This window comes from Haemaphysalis longicornis, unplaced genomic scaffold, assembly GCF_048455015.1.
Source record: "Haemaphysalis longicornis isolate Haplotype H1 unplaced genomic scaffold, Haemaphysalis longicornis Haplotype H1 scaffold_9, whole genome shotgun sequence".
In the NCBI taxonomy this organism is placed as follows: Eukaryota; Metazoa; Arthropoda; class Arachnida; order Ixodida; family Ixodidae; genus Haemaphysalis; species Haemaphysalis longicornis.
Genome location: NW_027526460.1, coordinates 115,490,606 through 115,507,553, shown reverse-complemented (window position 1 = coordinate 115,507,553; position 16,948 = coordinate 115,490,606). Strand labels below are relative to the sequence as shown.

Genomic DNA, 16,948 nt, shown 5'->3' with positions numbered 1-16,948 from the left:
GTGGCGTACTCGCACGAAGTCACCGTTTTATGGGAGCATTAAGCACCGTAAACAAGATGTGTCGTACCGCTGCCTGCACGGCCGACGGCAACAATTGCAAGAAAACTCGGAGGAGGCGGAACACTAGCGCAGACTTGAGCCCGCCCACCGAGCGTGTGGAGAACCGGCGCTAGCGTGACACCAAACCAGACTCGCATCTTTGGATTGACGCCGTGACTCACTGGTTGGTTAGCTTGTACAGGTATGTAGTAATGACTATTACTTCTGGGTTTGAGAGTTTCTTCGCTATATCATACTTAGCCCAGGCTATCTAACAGGTGAATGTAAAGCGTTGTGCAGGAAAAGATGGGGCTACATGGACAATGCTTACCAACCTCATCCGCTACACAGCGCGAGATGCTCCGTCCGCACACAATGGATAAATGACAAGCATGAGCAGCCGGTAGTCCTGAATCATATCCCTGCCACAGCGATTCTCAAGAGCGTGAAAGACCCCTCGGATACACGTAGCCACTGGCTAATTTTCTTTGCGTCTACCATCTGCAAAACGGACGAATAATGTTTGCAAGAAAACTGACCCCTTGTCGAAGACTCCCAGCACTTCCACGCGCGGCAGACAAGTTTGTTAGACAGGCACATGACGGTTTACACCTTAAGCGTGGGCTTCTGCGCAGAACAAGGTTATGGATGACCGCACATCACGGTCATAATGGGCCTGAGCTAAACCTTTGACCGAGTCACCCTATGGTTCAAATAAAATTTCTGCTTTACCCTGGCTGGAGGCTGAACAGTTTAGTTCGCGCCTTCATGCCATTGCGCAACTTTGATTATCTATCCGGCGGTTGCGACACAGACTGAATAATCAATAGATCCGGCGTCATCATGTAATAAAAATCATCTAAGTTGTTTAACCAGGGCACGAATACGGTCATGCACTTCGTCACGTCCATCACCGGTGTTCGTGTCATGGCTTGCACTGGCGACTTCACTATTTGCACTGAAAGCATAGATTGCGGCAAGTACAATACCGCAATATGTCGTGTTCACCAAGAGCTATCCCATACACAGAACATCTGCTCACTAGTCGCGTAGATGCGTATTGACCAACGCTAATCATCAGAATGATTTGTTTTGTGAAGCCGCATTACAAACGAAATTGTGCACACCCTATCAGCAGCTCGCAGTGGCTGATCAGTCAGCAGTGAGCCAGACTGCTTTGCATGGAAGTATGCACCATTCCCTAACGGTAGAATGTATGCGCGAGGACCACAAAGGAGAGTCGACGGGAGAACCATGGTGAGAGCCCAACAGCCTACGCACCAGCGACCGACGACTGGCCTGAAGCAATGCCACAGTGCGGACCGAAACAAGCTTAGAACACAGTAAGGCACGAATGATCTGCAGGAACACAGGAATCCCTCCATAGTTCTTCAGTTTGTGTGCTGATTGTTAGGTCGCAGGGAGGGGGTGTCACTAACGGAGTGGGGGAGGGGCTTCAATTCAGTATCTGCCACGGCTAATGCTTAAAGATAGACTAAAATTCCCAGGCGATCAGCAACAATACGAGCCGATAAGGGAACGCCAACACCGAGTCTCTGAAAACAAAGACATAGAAGCTCTCAGTTTCCACAATTGCCCCTCGGAACAATACAACACTGATAGAGCCCAAAAAGCCCAATATTGATACGAAGTTGAAGACATGATTGAACCGGATAATCTGGAACTTGAAATTCAAGGCGCAGTATTGCACATAGTAGGCATCGTCGAAAAAAACTCCGTTTAGCAAAACAATATCCCAAAGGCAGACTTGCTCGAACTCAATAAAAGCAGTCATTCTGGATTAAAGCAAAGGGGTATCACTTGCACCCTTGTCACTTATCATTTACAATTGGGATCCGGGACAGGTGACTATCAACATGCTGTGGGAACCAAAACTGAAATGTTCGGTTCAGAGTAGCTGAATGGCGGAATTTTCGCAAACTAGTCCGTACAATTCAGTGAAACAACCGAAAAGCACTGCTTTCAAAAACGCCAAAACACAACTGGCGCCAAAACAAATGTCAGAAATTACCAATGGCTATACTTCAAAAATGCAGATCCAAACTTTTTTTCGAGAGTGATTGTCGGGGACGGATGTGACACTCAAGACGTAAAAAAAATAAAGTCAAAAAGTAAGCTTAGGCAGACTAAAAGGTCCAAGGGAAAACCTGCCCAAGTATGGAAGCCCTATCGACATTCACTGAGTTTTTATCTTTGCTGTAAGTTTCAAAGGGACCAAGGCATATTCGCTGTGGCAAGTCCTAGCAGCGCCAAGCTGGATAGAAATGTAATATGGTGAGATAGTGCATTTCGAATGTGGAACAAATGAAGCAGGCAACGGTGGCGGAAAAATGACTGTGAAATTAACCAACTTCCATCTGGGCTTCAACACAAGACTTCTAAACATCGTTCTCAACTCCGGGCAACTCACGTCATATTTGGCCGAAATTTCTAGTCAGGGGTCGGAAGTTCGTTGGAAACAAGAACACCACTTGGTTACCCGCCTTACTGCGCCTGAGTTCACCATCACTGCTTGTGCAAGCACCCTTCTAATAAACCTTAGCTCGCACCTTCGACTCGGTACGGTCACATTGAAAAGGGCACGTCGCCTTCATATTATGGCGAAAATATGAACCAGACACTCTCAAAAAATACTGCGCATGGACGTCGAACAATGGGAGCACTATAGATATATTTTTAAAGCCACCTATACCAAGTTTATTGTAGTAAAGCCACGAGTCTATTTGATTTGTACGGAAAGAAATCGAGCTAATAATGGGTAGCATTCTTTGCCGAGTACACCCAACGCCAGGAACGTCTAACGCCCTGCATTTCCTAATGACACAAATTTCTCGGACGTTCCACCAATTATCGTTATAATAGCGTAAATGGGGTCGATTGGTCAAAAGAAAACTCAAAACATTTGGTCTAAACAACTCACAATCTAGACAAGCGCCATAATAATGTCACGCACTAGTGGCCAGTTCTCTGAATTTCTGCCGATTTTTCGTGTTTTCTGGTTCATGTTTTTATGTTCGCGTTTCATTTTTTAATGACTGTACCTCGCAATGTCGTCATTATTGTCTGTAGCATACAAACAAACCATTGGAATTATGGCGGGAATTTAATGAATTATACGATAACGTAAGCGTGTGCTTATACAGCCTTTTTTTATGATTAGTTGTTTCGGTGACACTGCAACAATCAGCGTTCTGACACATAATCTGGGCATCGCAAAAAACGATTCGTCTCAAAGGGTCCTGTGACCCAGCGTGCTTATGTTCAATGCCACCCAACGTGCTTAGAGCTGAAATATTTCTGGGCGTGGGAAAAGTCTTAAAGGTGACTACCAATGGTACGATAACGTGAAATGGTCACTTATCGCACCTTGGCAGAATGGAATTGTCTCGTTCCAGCGGCCGTCGGGAAGGCAGGTTGCTGAGTTTGCCCCTGTCAAATGGAATCGTGGTTCGTTGAAACAGTGGAAGTTCACTTCATCTCCAGGGCTGCAGCAGTCTCCGGTGTAGCCACCCCACTCAAAATCCGGCTCTGTGCAGTTGACCAATGCTGCGAAGACGCGTGGTTTCATTTATAAAAGAGCATATGCCTCCGGAGCATACCTACGCCGACGCGCTATGAATACGCAAAAATCCTGGGCCATCTCCACAACCGTGAAACCTGGGGAGGGGCGAAGCATGCAGTGTACAAGTGTATTCAGAGATTGTAGGTCTCTTTCTCGCCACACGGCGCACGCTGAATTGGCGCTGGAGAACCGCCGGTGGGAGGAGCAAGCGCGCTTGCGTAGGCGGTAGCGCCCTCTTTTGCGTTTATTTATTTATTTATTTACAATACTGCTGGCCCCAGTTAAGGGGTCGTAGCAGGGTGGAAAGAACAGTATGATACATTTCACAATAAAACAGGCAAAAAGAACGCATAACCTAAGAAAAAAAAGCAAGATTTAACTGATTGCCAATTGACAGTCACGCGGGGATAAGATCTGACGAAGGGCACAAAAAGAAAAGAAGAAACTGATACACGCATTGAAGCAACACACACTGCAAAAACAAGAGTACACATCAATGCCCCGCGAACGCAATATACACCGAGAACCAGAACACGTTATGCACATTTCAAGTGAACAACAAGAAAGAAAAGTTTAAAAGTGCAGTAGACTTTCAAATTTGCTAATATCAGTTTGTTCGACAGCATGACTTTCAAGGTTATTCCATTCATTTACTGTTATTGGAAAAAAATACTTAAAGACATTCTTTTTTGGCTGGAATGGGCTTAAGTTCAGCGAGTGATGGTGGCGGGATGAATGACCTGAAAAAAATTCGTTAAGTATTGATGAGTATCGCTTTTGAGAAGGTTCTTTACAATTTTGAAAAGAAGGCGTAGGCGGCATAATTTATTTCTGTCCGCAATGTTCAATAAACCAGCCTTGACTGTCAGTTCCGAAACTGCAGCGCGGCCATAAAAATTAAAAATATTTCGGACTGCTTTATTTTATACACGATTTAATTTATATAAGTTATCCGCCATGAAAGGGTCCCAAATTACATTTCCATAATCGACAATGGGTAACACGATGCCTTTATAGGCTAGTAATTTTATGCTTGTCGGAGCATTTCTGAGAGACCTTTTCAAGTATTGAAGTTTAAAGATTGAGATTAGCAACGTTTGTAATGTGTTTATCCCAGTGCAAGTTGGTACATCTATGTAAACCAAGATATTTATACTCAGTTACCCGCGTTAGCACGTTATTATCGGCTGTGTAATTAAAAAGAAAGGGTTGCTTCTTGTTTGTGATTGACATTACAGCATTTTTTTAATAATTAACAGACATCTGCCATGTGTTGTACCGTGGAATAACATCGTTCAGCTTCAAATTAAGGTTAATCTGGTCATCCAAAGAGTCTACAGTAGAGTAAATAAAACAATCATCAGCGTACAACCTAATTCTCATGTCATGCTCGCCAACAATGTCGTAAATATAAATAAGAAATAGAAACGAACCCAGCACCGAACCCTGGGGTACACCCGAAGTGACAGGTACTATTTCAGAAGGAGTGTCGCTGAAGATGACAAATTGGTAATGTGAAGTAAGGTATGATTGAATCCAACTGCAAAATTTACCATTTTTAAGAACGGCACGTAGCTTGATCATTAGTTTTGCATGAGATATCTTGTCGAACGCTTTCGCGAAATCTATAAATATTACATCTGTTTGTGTACAGTGATTGATTGTCACGGCGAAGTCATGTACAGTTTCGACAAGTTGGGTCACAGTGGAAAAGCCGCGCCTAAAACCATGTTGCGCTGAAGAGAGAATCGAATGCGTTGTTAAGAAAATAGATATGTGTGTGTGATTGGCATGAACCGGATATAACCAATCAAATGAGAGACAGACTGACCGCAAGTTGTCTTCGTGTCACACTCAGCAGCATGCTTAGAAGTATGATTTCAAGGGGAAAACCTGGTAGTTGAAAAAAACTGAGAGAAACAATTTAACGAATTTTTGTTAATAATGCAATTAAATCCTAATTTCTCGTGTACTTTAAATTACTTTAAATAAAATTGGTTTATTTTTAACCAGTTTTATTGATTAACCACTTGTTTTTTTACCATCGCGTGACCACTTGAATTACCGTGACATCAGCCGACGAGAGTTGACGCCTAAACCCGAATCCTTAACGTGCTTCACCCCTGAAATATTTCTTAGGCATTGTAGGCACATTTACGAGGACTATCACAGTCATAACCTGTACCTTATGTTGATGTCGGTATCAGCCGTCATCGTAGGCGTAATAACGCTGGAGGTGCTTTCGTGGCTTTCGTGTGCAGAATAAGCATAGCATTTTCACTTTCAAGCTTTGAAACAGTTGAAAAAATTGCCTTGCAAGAAATTTGAAGTTTAGTTTTGTGCCAGGCAAAAGATGTTTTTAAGAGAAGTAGTACCCCACAACAATTGAAATAATGCATTCTCCGTGCACTGAAAATGTGTAGCTAGTGTGAAAATGTAAAGGCATGTTCATGAGTTTCTGAAGCCGTTAAGAAATGAACGCCGCTTGCGATGAAAAAGCTTGTACCCTGTGTGGGGGGTACGCGTCGAGATAAACATAAAACTGGCTGGATTGAATTTAATGAAATTTTTTCTGGAATGGATAACGTTCGCCTGGTTGAATGAAAGCCATATGTCTCTTTTTTTTAAATGTCCACATTACGCGTTTATGACCATATCACAGTGTTATACAAACAACCTTCTAGAAGGCACCGGTTTGTGATACGGCGATAGAAAGGAAATACCAGCCACTAAGGCCGTAACGGTGTTCCGAGCGCTTCAATACATAATAAACATACTTCGCACTCGCTATCGTCTTTTGAGGTAACGATTGTTTATTGTTGTTGTTGTTGTTCCTTGTAAAAAAAAACTAGGCTGAAACACAACTCTCACATATGTAATAAACACAATGTACCAAAAAGCAAACGTTCGTCTACCAGCGTCACAAATTTTTTCAACATTTTTTGAAATATTTAAACGAGGTATTCAACAGTCGCACAAAATATGGCAATATAAAACTTATAACGGCTGGAAATTATAAATGTAACGCTGCTAGATTTCTCAATGGCACAAAAACTGTGCCACTTTTTATAAAGTGGTACACAAATCTGTTACGATGGGCTCTTCCGAAATATCACCGTATTGTTGCAGCTTTAGGTAAGGCTAGGTAAATATTTCGTATATACGTACACAATTCCCTACTTACGAAACGTTCCCTCGAGTGGTCGGAGACGTGGTGTCTATCGCTCCCAAGCGTAGGATGCAAGAACACTCACATAGATATGCGTGAAAGTGGAGAGAAGTACAAACTCCCAGGCAGTCTAGTTCGTATGGTATCCCATGCATATACGGAAGGTCTTGGGTTGGGTTTCTATACGGTGAGCAGGATTTTTACTCTTTATTTTTTAGAAGAGTAAAACGACTCAAATGAGGAAAAAAGGGCTGACGATTACTAGACTCCCTGACCCGAAATTTCTGCGCAGAAAGAACTGCAGTCTTCTCGGTCAGGGCACATAGCTGCTGCGTCTCAGGTAGTGATTGTCTGATGAACGAACGCCCGCCGGCGCGCTCTACTCTGCCGTTACCTCGCAGGCTTGACCAAGTGCTATTAGGAAAATAATTAAAATGTCCAAATAGAAATACCTGCATGTTAGGATGTTAAGTCATTATTTCACTGAGGATGTTATTCAGCTTGAAAGAAAAGTTTGGGGTTCTATTATCAAAGTTAACGATGTACGGCATAGAATGTAAGCCATAGGATTTCTAGATCAGATACAATCTTTGCAGATGTACAGGATATAATATGGTTGACGCCGACAGCCTTATGCCTTTGCGATCGTTTCCAAACAATTCAAAATTCCGTATGTCAGCGAGTACTTAGTTCTCCGTTACGTAAGCTATAAGCCATTTTTCCATCAATATTAGAAGGATCCTGCCAGATTACGAAATCCCATTAGAAATAATGTCGCCTTTTTAAATGAAGCTGCGTATTTTAGTAAAACTAGAGGAGAGCAACAAGTATGATCAAGGGGTGGGTCGAGGGCGGGAAGGCATGTGTTGACGACGGGGCAATCACTACCATATTTCCTTAACAGAATCTGTGGAATTGTCAAGCAAGTATTGTTTTCTAGAGATGTGCAAGGTTTTGAAGCACAGAGAATAAGAAGTGAATTTTATTTGGCTAAAGAGCTATGGTGTTTGCGAGCAATTCAGGCAGTATATAAAAAAGTTTTACCGACGTTGAAATTGCTTCCATTAAATTTCAGGGCACTAGAAAGGAGAAATTTTTAGATCTGAATTCATTAAATTTCTTGAGTTCCGGCCTTCTGCATGGCGCGGAAGAAGATGCGCACGGACAATATTGCTTGGGTCAAGAGCGAATTTCACCTGTACCTTGCAATGGCAGATCACGATTTCTTCAGATTCTTCAAATGTTTCCTTCGGGTTAGGATCAGGGGAGTTAAAAAATATGTTATTACGACGTGTTCAGTCCCCGGTGTCATCCATCTCTATTTATTTTATTTATTTATTTATTCAGGTACCCCTAAAGGCCCTCCGTAGGAGGGTATTACATAGGGGGGAGCATGCGCATACATCGAACATAACATGAATGGGTGCTAACAGAATGATAAATTACAAATGTAGCAAAAAAAAATAGTAGCAATAAGAATTTTTAAAACACATAACTACAAAAACAGATAACTACAAGGCAAGCACAGCAAAAAATAAAAAAAGGTCAATATATGCAAGCAAGAACAGAATTAGGTTACTTCATTTTTTAAAAAGTCTTTAAATTTTGTTAGGTTATCTTCTGTGGCAATGTGCTGTGGTGGGTTATTCCAGTCTATTATTGTGCGCCGAATGAATGAGTTTGCAAACGTAAATGAATGGCAAGTGATGCGCTTAACTTTCCAAGAATGATCGCGCCGTGGAAATGTAACAGTGGGTGAGTGAAAAAAATCGTCACGAAGGCGCTCATGATGATACAGTTTATGAAAAAGTGTTAGGCGAGCATGCCGGCGGCGAAGTGATAATGAAGCCAACTCGGCGCGATTTTTCAGCGCTGTGACGCTTGCGTATGGGGAATAATCGGAAAAAATAAAACGAACAGCATGGTTTTGCAGGGATTCAATATCACGCATAATATATTCTTGACTTGGATCCCAGATGGCAGATGCGTATTCAATTTTAGGGCGAATGAGAGTGAGGTATGCAAGTTTTCTAATGTGTGATGGTGCCTGCTTTAGGTTATGTTTTATTACGCCTAGTGTACGATTGGCAGATGCGAGCGTTTGATTAATATGGTTATGCCATTTTAAATTTGATTGAAAATGCACTCCAAGGTATTTGTAGGTAGAAACCAGTTCAAGTGTATTTTTATTCAGGAAATATGTAGTTGGAATTCTAGTTGAGGAACGGGTGAATGACATGCACTTTGTTTTAGGAAGGTTAAGAGTCATTAGCCAATCAGAACACTATGCGTTTAATGTGTCAAGATTAGCCTGAAGAGCCTAGCGGTCAGTGTCACTTGAAATGTGATCGCCTGCCTTGCTCTGTAGCAAGGCGGGCGATCTAACAGGCCATGTCGGTGCTGTATTTTCGTAAATCTCAATGTCGGTTCGTACGGTTGAAATTCTGTTTCTGTGTCCCCCTATATCATTCATTCGTAAATTTATGTCCATGAAGGTTTCGTCTGCAATCAGTAGCTTGTTTTTAGTTGTTTTACCGTAGTAATCACTTTTGACTGGCCAGGGGCCTTTTTTTATTACTCTTCAATAAAGTCCCCAGTGTCGGGGCCAGGGTTACATTCGACATCACCCGACAAAAGAAACAATGGCCGTATAGCGTCAACACATTCGACGAGACGTATGTTTCAAAAAATGTTCTTATGTGCGTTTGTTTTGTGTGCTGCTAACTCGTCATTGAGTTCGTTCATGTCAAGTTGAGGGACAAACCTGCTACTTTGCAGCTTTTTGCGTTCTCGTAACTGTTTCTACATCTGCACCCAGGACACTCCAGGCTACGGGTGCCCTCCACTTGGTGGGTGCCCGATCATCAGTACCTCAATCTTGATTATAAAAATTCCTTTTTGTTACTTAATCAAATGTAAGTAAACCAATGTTTAGGTAGAAAAAAGGCAGTAATGAGTTATTTCTTCTACAGCGAAAATGATGACATTTTCATTGTAAGGTAACTGAACTACAAAAAAAACCGAACATCAGGGTCTTGTGCAGCCAAAACTGCGCACGCACTCCGAGGCAGTAGCAATAATAAAAACATTTAACTCAAGATCTTTCGACAGCTTCGTCAGCCATTACCACGAAGCAGGAGCTGTTGTTACAGTCAGCAAGTGACAATCATAATAATGTTTTTTTTTTCTGAGTGTAACTGCGCCGAATCTTTTTCATAGGCCATGTGAAAACGTGCTATAAATAAGAGTTGAGTAAGCCAACGAAAAAAATTCAGGCACCTTGGCGTTTGAGATGCTAAGACTACGAAAACAGCGGAGCTCGTGATCTTCACTATATTTAACCTGTTTTTTTTTTTTTCAGGTCTTCCCTCTTATTGGTCGGACACTGATGCCGCCAAGCGCACGCCGTCTCTCTCAAGTGAGAGAACGCCTGCACGTCATAACCTACGCCAACAGTAGGCGGAGCCAATGCGGGACGCGCCCCTCCCCACCCGAACATCTGCGCGGAGATGCGCCCTCCCCACACCTGCTCGTCGCTCCTTGCCTCCTGACCAGTTCTCACACTTGTCGGCCGAGAATTTTCCTCCTCTTCATTTTGCTACGACAAGTCTTGAGTGGCGCTAGGCAAGGACGGAAGCCAAGCTTAAGCGGCTCCGCTGATAACATTTTACGCCAAGAAAACCTATCCGACATCGTACACTAACCTGTAAATAGATACTTAATTTTTACAGATCTCCCCTTAAACACAAAAAAATTAAAACACCGTGTTTCAAATACACATCCGAGGAACTTACGCTTGCACGTGGGCACTGCGCCAAACCACGAGCCCAAGAGACACAGTAATGTTGGCGCACCGCGCAGGCGATATCCAGCATCGCACTTGAACGTGATTGGAGTTTCGTCTGGGAAGGCGGCGTCCTCGCTTGACTCGAACTCTGGCACATGCAAATGCCGACCCGGCACGAAGCGGGCGCAGCTGTCTTCTGTGGGAAGGTGTTAAAAAAATAGAACGAAATTATGTGCGGAATTGGCCGGCAAATAGTACATCATATAGAAATGTGTACGCAGATTCCTACAAAAAATCATTTGTTGATCACACCTGCTCTATGAACGTCTGAATAGCGACTCACAATGATTATAATTTTACTAAATTAGTGTTTTACCGCCGAATACGTTTAAGACATCATCAGGGGCGCACTTTTTCCCGAGCGTCTTCGTTCTGCTATATACCTAAGTCATATGCAACACATATGCTAGCAAACTACTATTCTCACGGAGAGTACAATAATCATTCGAGTCACACCCCTTTTTCACCACAAAAAGGTGTGTGCCATTTTCAGTGCCCACAGTTTGGGGGCACTGGGACGCTGAATTGAGTGTCATCTCAATTTTTGTGTGCCCGCGCACTATTTACAGGGACTGGTTTGGACAAGAAGAAATGGGCAAAACTGCATCTACATAACATTTATGCGACGAGAAGGAAAATAAGGGCGAAGTGTGACAAAGCGCCATGCTCACCAACCACCGAAGGGGACGGCGAAAGAGTGGCAAGCACGCAGCCTAGCTGGGACTAATATGGCCCACTTGTACATAGATCCTCTCAGCCTGTAAATGCATCGCATCAGCCCCAACCGTGGTTCGTCCCATCTATCCTGCCGTACCGTAACAGTTTTACGTGCACACTGGTTTAACTGCGGGACAGCCAAGTCCGCGGGAAAGAGATCGAAGGAGAAGCCCCACAAGGTTAAGGCCATTGACTCAAGTTCACGCCCTTACTCTTCGGCGTGAACGTTAAAACAAGGGTAGTTGTCACATACCCATGCAGAGATTGGGTGTTCGCTTGTATTCACCTTTTATTACTAACGGAACACACCAATGATTCATCGTTTTGCAGCTCCTGAATGTTCCAGCTGAGTGTTCCTGCTAAAGGCTGAATGTTCCAGCTGAAATAATTGTTGTCATCGCCGCAGCTCTGTCGGATGCATAATTGCACATAATAACAACGTTTCCGAAAGGCATTCTAGGTTCTATACAAACTACTCCTGAGACCTACCGCCTGCTTGGGGGATCGACCACAGGACAGGTTGGCCACAAAGTGTCTATAACCGCACCTGACTGCCTGATGGCATGTACACAAGCATGATGGTGTCGTAAACGTTTAGTTGTCGCTGTCGGACCCGCATGTTGCCGGAGAAATTGTTCTAGTAAGCAAAGATGTGCTTCGTGTAAAGCGCGGGTCTGTTACATGCCAATTCACGACTGGCAGCGACATGCTGGTCAAAAGATGCGTATGGCGCAGAACGCGCTACTGGCAGGTTCAATTCGTAACTTCTCCACAAGAGTATATTAAAAAAATGGACACTATCCCAACCTGCGGAACTGTATTTCCACGGCAGCTGTTGTAATCCACTATGCATGCTGATGCGGAAGGATATAAAATGTTCCTCGTAGTCTCGGCGGGCTTGTCCTTGCACTCGGCATCTCTGGCAGCAAATTCAGGGTCCTGACACACTCACTAAGAGCCTTCGGCGAGGACTTCTGGGTCCTGCCTAGGGTCACGCATGCGCTAGCCCTCGAATGACGCCAACCCCCCTGCGCTTTCAAGAGCATCTGCAAACCTAATATTTCCTAGGGCAAAAGGACAAGCGTTGGTTTAACGTAAAAACGCTGTTTTAGCGCGTTTTTTTGTTTTGATATTGTAAAATGAATCCCACGACACTTGCTAAATAAATGGATGCTACTGGTACCACTTATGTACTTGTTTATTACGCCTTGTTTTTTTCTTTTTCCGAACAATGGTAGCAACTGTGAATTATGCCACCAGCTTTAGTAGTTTGTACAGGTTTTTCTATATACTTCTTGTTCAAATAGCCTTTTAAACTTTGGCCAAGCGGCTAAATGGAGTGAATTGCAGACAGAGTGATACAGAAGCACACTGACCAAAATGTTCACCTCTAGGTATCCCAAGAAAACCTGCCGTCTTCAAAGGACTTGACTACCTACCTTCTTTTCCCCATTTTTACCGCTGCGATAGCGGTCTATGTTGCCAGCAGTGGGGAAAAGTTTTGGCCACTGAGAACCACGTGATAAATGAACGTCACGGCACATGAGTGGAACAGGAGCACCCCAGCCCCGCATAACCCTCGTTCTGCGGAAGCAGTGGCATGTGTGATCAATCTGTAAATTCAAGTGTTTTGTCCTAAGATACGGGGAAAAATGGAAACGAAAGAAGAGATTCTAACAAGGGTAACCAGTAAAGAAACCGATTAAAGTAATTCCCGAATATTAACGAAGAAAATAAATGTCAGGGAAGAAAGAAAGAAGTTTAGGGAACTTAAGTTGCACATTAGCTTTGCTGGCGAAACCCTGACGATTATCAGCGTCTGCTTCACTGCTACACGGCCTTTGCGCCCCTTTCTCCGCTTTTCTTTCTTGGTTTCTTTGTACAAAATGCTTTCGGTTTCCGAGACGTCGCCCCCTCATTTCAGTTGCTTATCGGTGGTTTTAAAGACATGCACTGCTCGCTTTATCATGCCTTTGTTTTGGATGGGGTGAGTCAGGCCATCGACGTGTTCAGCGACACAAGATTCCAAAGTGAGTCAGCACTCCTGTCTGTTTGCCTTCTTTCTGTCCAAATTTTCCGCACTGTTTCCTAAAGTGTCATGTGTACCCAAATGGCCCAACGTCGAGCTTTAGTAAGATACTTCAACTAAGCGACTGTTCGTACACGCCCCTTCTTCCTTAGGGAGCCGCCGTAGTGGCTCAGTGTCTAAGACGTTGTACTGCTCACCACGAGTACGCGGTTCGATTCTCGGCCGGTGCGGCCGCTTTTCTGATGGAGGCGAAAAGAAAAAACGCCCGTGTGTACGAAATTTCGGCGCACGTCAAAGAAGCCCAGGTGGTCAACATTAAGCCCTCCACTACGGCGCGCCTCGTCGCCAGCGTTGCGTTGGCGCATCAAATCCTACGATCGATCAGTCAAGCTTCCCTAGAGTCAGCTGTACGGATTTTCGGTGGTCCCGGTCTACCAGCCGAATATTTCATCCACTAGAAGATTAACGAAGTTTTAACACTTCCCGAAAATGAGCTTTGTGCTATGCAAGCATATACATTTAGTTGATCTTGATTCTCATTTGTGTGTTTATGCGTAGGCTGTACACAGCTATGTATGTTACCATATTCCATTTTTGTGCCCATAGTGGTGCTTAAGCAATATTAAATATTTATTTCTAGACAAGCGCAGATACCCTGAATATTCTTTATTATGTTTGCTTATTACTCGTAAAAATCTGCATTTACTCGGAATACTTGACGATGTTGTACTTTTGTTTATTGATATTTTATTACAGAACGCATATGCCAGTGTCCGAACCGTTATTCTAGTTGGTGCCTGCGTTTTCCGCTTGCAACTTTTTGTTGACTCTTAAGTTTTACCCTGTTCTCTGTCCGAAAATTTAGATTGACTTGATTGTGCTAGTTTTGTTAATTCTTTTTTATTGCTATGTATGTATATTTATTGTGTACGCATATCTAACTTTATGTTCATGCCCTTTCATAAAAACCTAGACGGATTTTCAGGATGTGTAAATAAATAATTAAAATACTAAGGTCCAGCTTCAACCTTCGCAGCACTTACCTGAAGAGTAGCTGGACTGACAGTAAGGCAGTAGTAGGATCACGGTGCTCCAGCCTTGAAAAAGAACAGAAAACATTGAAATGTAAGCCACGTGGTCTAGCGTGCGGAACATATTTTAAAAACTAACCCATTCAAGATAGATTTAATTTTGTAAGCCAGATATGTTTGGCCGAATACAATATGCACGACATGAGTCCAAACCCAAAGGCTGTAGATGGACAAATTTGGCGTGATATATTTTGATAGCAGAGTATGTCTTGCTTACTCCACCCCCATTATGTTGGTCTCAAATTTAACGCGCGTTTGAGTATCGACAGAAACCCTTATACGCGGCCGCGTAAGCACACTGGTACTGGTACTTCCTTTGGGCCTAGAAGCCCCTCTTTCAGCCTAATACTTACCGGCATCACAAGGAACACTTCTAAAAATGGTCGGATTTTGGTTTCGCTAAATGTAATATAGCTGACCTAGATGCGGTTCCGTGACATACACCTCAGAGACCTTATGATAACGTTGGCGTTCATTTGCGTCCAGTTCCCGAACAAACCGTTAGCCTACCCTAATACAGATGTTCTAAGTATAAAGACATTCGAAATACAAAATAGGCGTCGTCATTGGTTTACGTTGCGTGCCTTATACCGCTCAACCTAGTTGAAGGTACGATTTCTCCGGGATCCGGTATTTTCATCCGCAAAATTTATTCCAAGTCAAAATGAAGGAAGTCTTGGACCAACCTTGAAAGAAACGGATAGTGCGACGCGCGGATGAGGAGAGAAACACACTAATATTTTCAGAGGTATTTGCCTGCTCTTGTACAAGTCCTCTCTGAGAGTTGTCACTTTCTTTCAAAGGATCATATTAACCAGCACAAGTTTAAATTATAATGTGAGTCATCCGTCGTCATCTTTGTGGAAGGGTTTGACATGGCAAACTATTCACCTATTCGTGATTATATGGCGTGGTGGACTAGTTGAGCCTAAACCGAAATTAATGGAGTTCAGATAGGCAGAAAGGTTGTACATTTACGGCGAAAAGGAATTTCACTGGTTCTATTACCGCACTAGCACCAGTACAGTCATCATGATATTCAGCATCATATTGAAAATTATAGTCGCCGTCACTCATAAATTCCTCAGTTCATCGTCATGTCTATTGATGTTTCCTGCAAGATGAAGACATCTCGAGCAGAACTCCATCCACTTCTATCTCGGGATGGCAGAATCTATTCCTTGTCCCCCAATTTTTTTATTTCATCCCTTCACCAATTGACGGTTTTCTGCACTTCCAGCTGTACTTTTCATAAGCAACTAGGTTCTACAGATGGTCCAGCCGCTGTCAATTCAGCGCATTACATTCCCGCGGTCAGTCCCCCTTTTTTCATAAAGTGAGCTTTCATATATTTAAAACGAGCTCATTTTAAAATGTAAGGCGTTTGTTTCCTATCACTAACCGTTACTCGCAATACAATTCGTTCAGTGACTCGCTGGGCTGAATTTAGATAGCGTTCAAGGTTATGTAAGGCGCCAAGTTTCGGCCCATGAGTCACAACCAGCTGTACAAATTGGGTGTATACAGTGATTTTTAGGGACAATGGTAGAACAATTTTTATTCTTTTAAAGGTCTTACTTAATTCTTCGCTTGGATTCCCGGCCGCGGCAGCCGCTTTTCTGATGGAAGCGAGAAGCAAAAACACCTCTGTGTACTGGATTTCAGCGCCCGTTAAAGATCCCTAGGTGGTCAAAATTAATCCGCAGCCCTCCACTGTCGCTCGCCTTATCGCCTGGGTTGCGTCGGAACGTTAACCCCTACAATCAATCACTTCTTTCTTCGCTGCCCTTGCTAGTTCTACGCCTAATGTTATCCTCGTGTTTTGGATCAGCAGTTGCAGCGCGCCCAGTCCGTGATAGGCAAACGCAATCGCGTCTTCAAGTATTGTGTCACCTTTCCACTTTAAATTTGAGGGTTCCTGCGTGTCTCTGAACCATCTCCATTGATGTATTAATTTTCTGCAAGATGCCTTTGTTTGATCGTAGGGTTGACCCAGTCTGCTAATTTTGGGGGAGCCACTTTGAACAGAAGCGGCTTATTCTACGACTTCGTTTATACTGTTCCGCCAGCTACGTGATGTGTAACCAAATATTTCATACTCCCATTACGTTGCGTATCAAACGATTAGAACATCACCGCGATGTGCGTTTTTTATTTCGCTAACAAATTTAAAAGTTTGTATTAGTGGGAACTTTTGATGACGATGAGGACGAAGCTGGCACCGAGCTCAATATACGCATACGCAAATAAGACGACTGGGCGTGGCTTCAAGATGGCTGTTCACGCCATGGTTTTACGAAAATAATAAAAATATTGCTTTTTATCGATGACGGCTTCCTCCCTTGACCTCTATTGACGCTCTTCTACAGTATTTTTTATGTCCCGTCATTGCAGTTAAACGCGACGCCCCCGTACTAAGCACTGCATGTTCCCGAAAAATTGAACTCAACAACACCGCTCGGCCCGGGGAGGA

At 43.4% G+C, this 16,948-nt stretch overlaps 1 protein-coding gene across 2 annotated transcripts in view; it reads right to left on the bottom strand.

Moving 5' to 3' along the window:
• The window catches only part of LOC144151590 (uncharacterized), a 351,916-nt gene that overhangs the window by 67,636 nt on the left and 267,332 nt on the right, over window positions 1–16,948 (bottom strand). For both annotated transcript variants that reach the window (XM_077682697.1, XM_077682698.1), the window contains exons 2-4: window positions 14,428–14,481; window positions 10,586–10,774; window positions 3,427–3,606 (exon numbers count right to left, since the gene is read on the bottom strand). In XM_077682697.1, coding sequence (XP_077538823.1) covers window positions 3,427–3,606; window positions 10,586–10,774; window positions 14,428–14,481 — 423 coding nt within the window. The remainder of the gene's footprint in view (window positions 1–3,426; window positions 3,607–10,585; window positions 10,775–14,427; window positions 14,482–16,948) is intronic.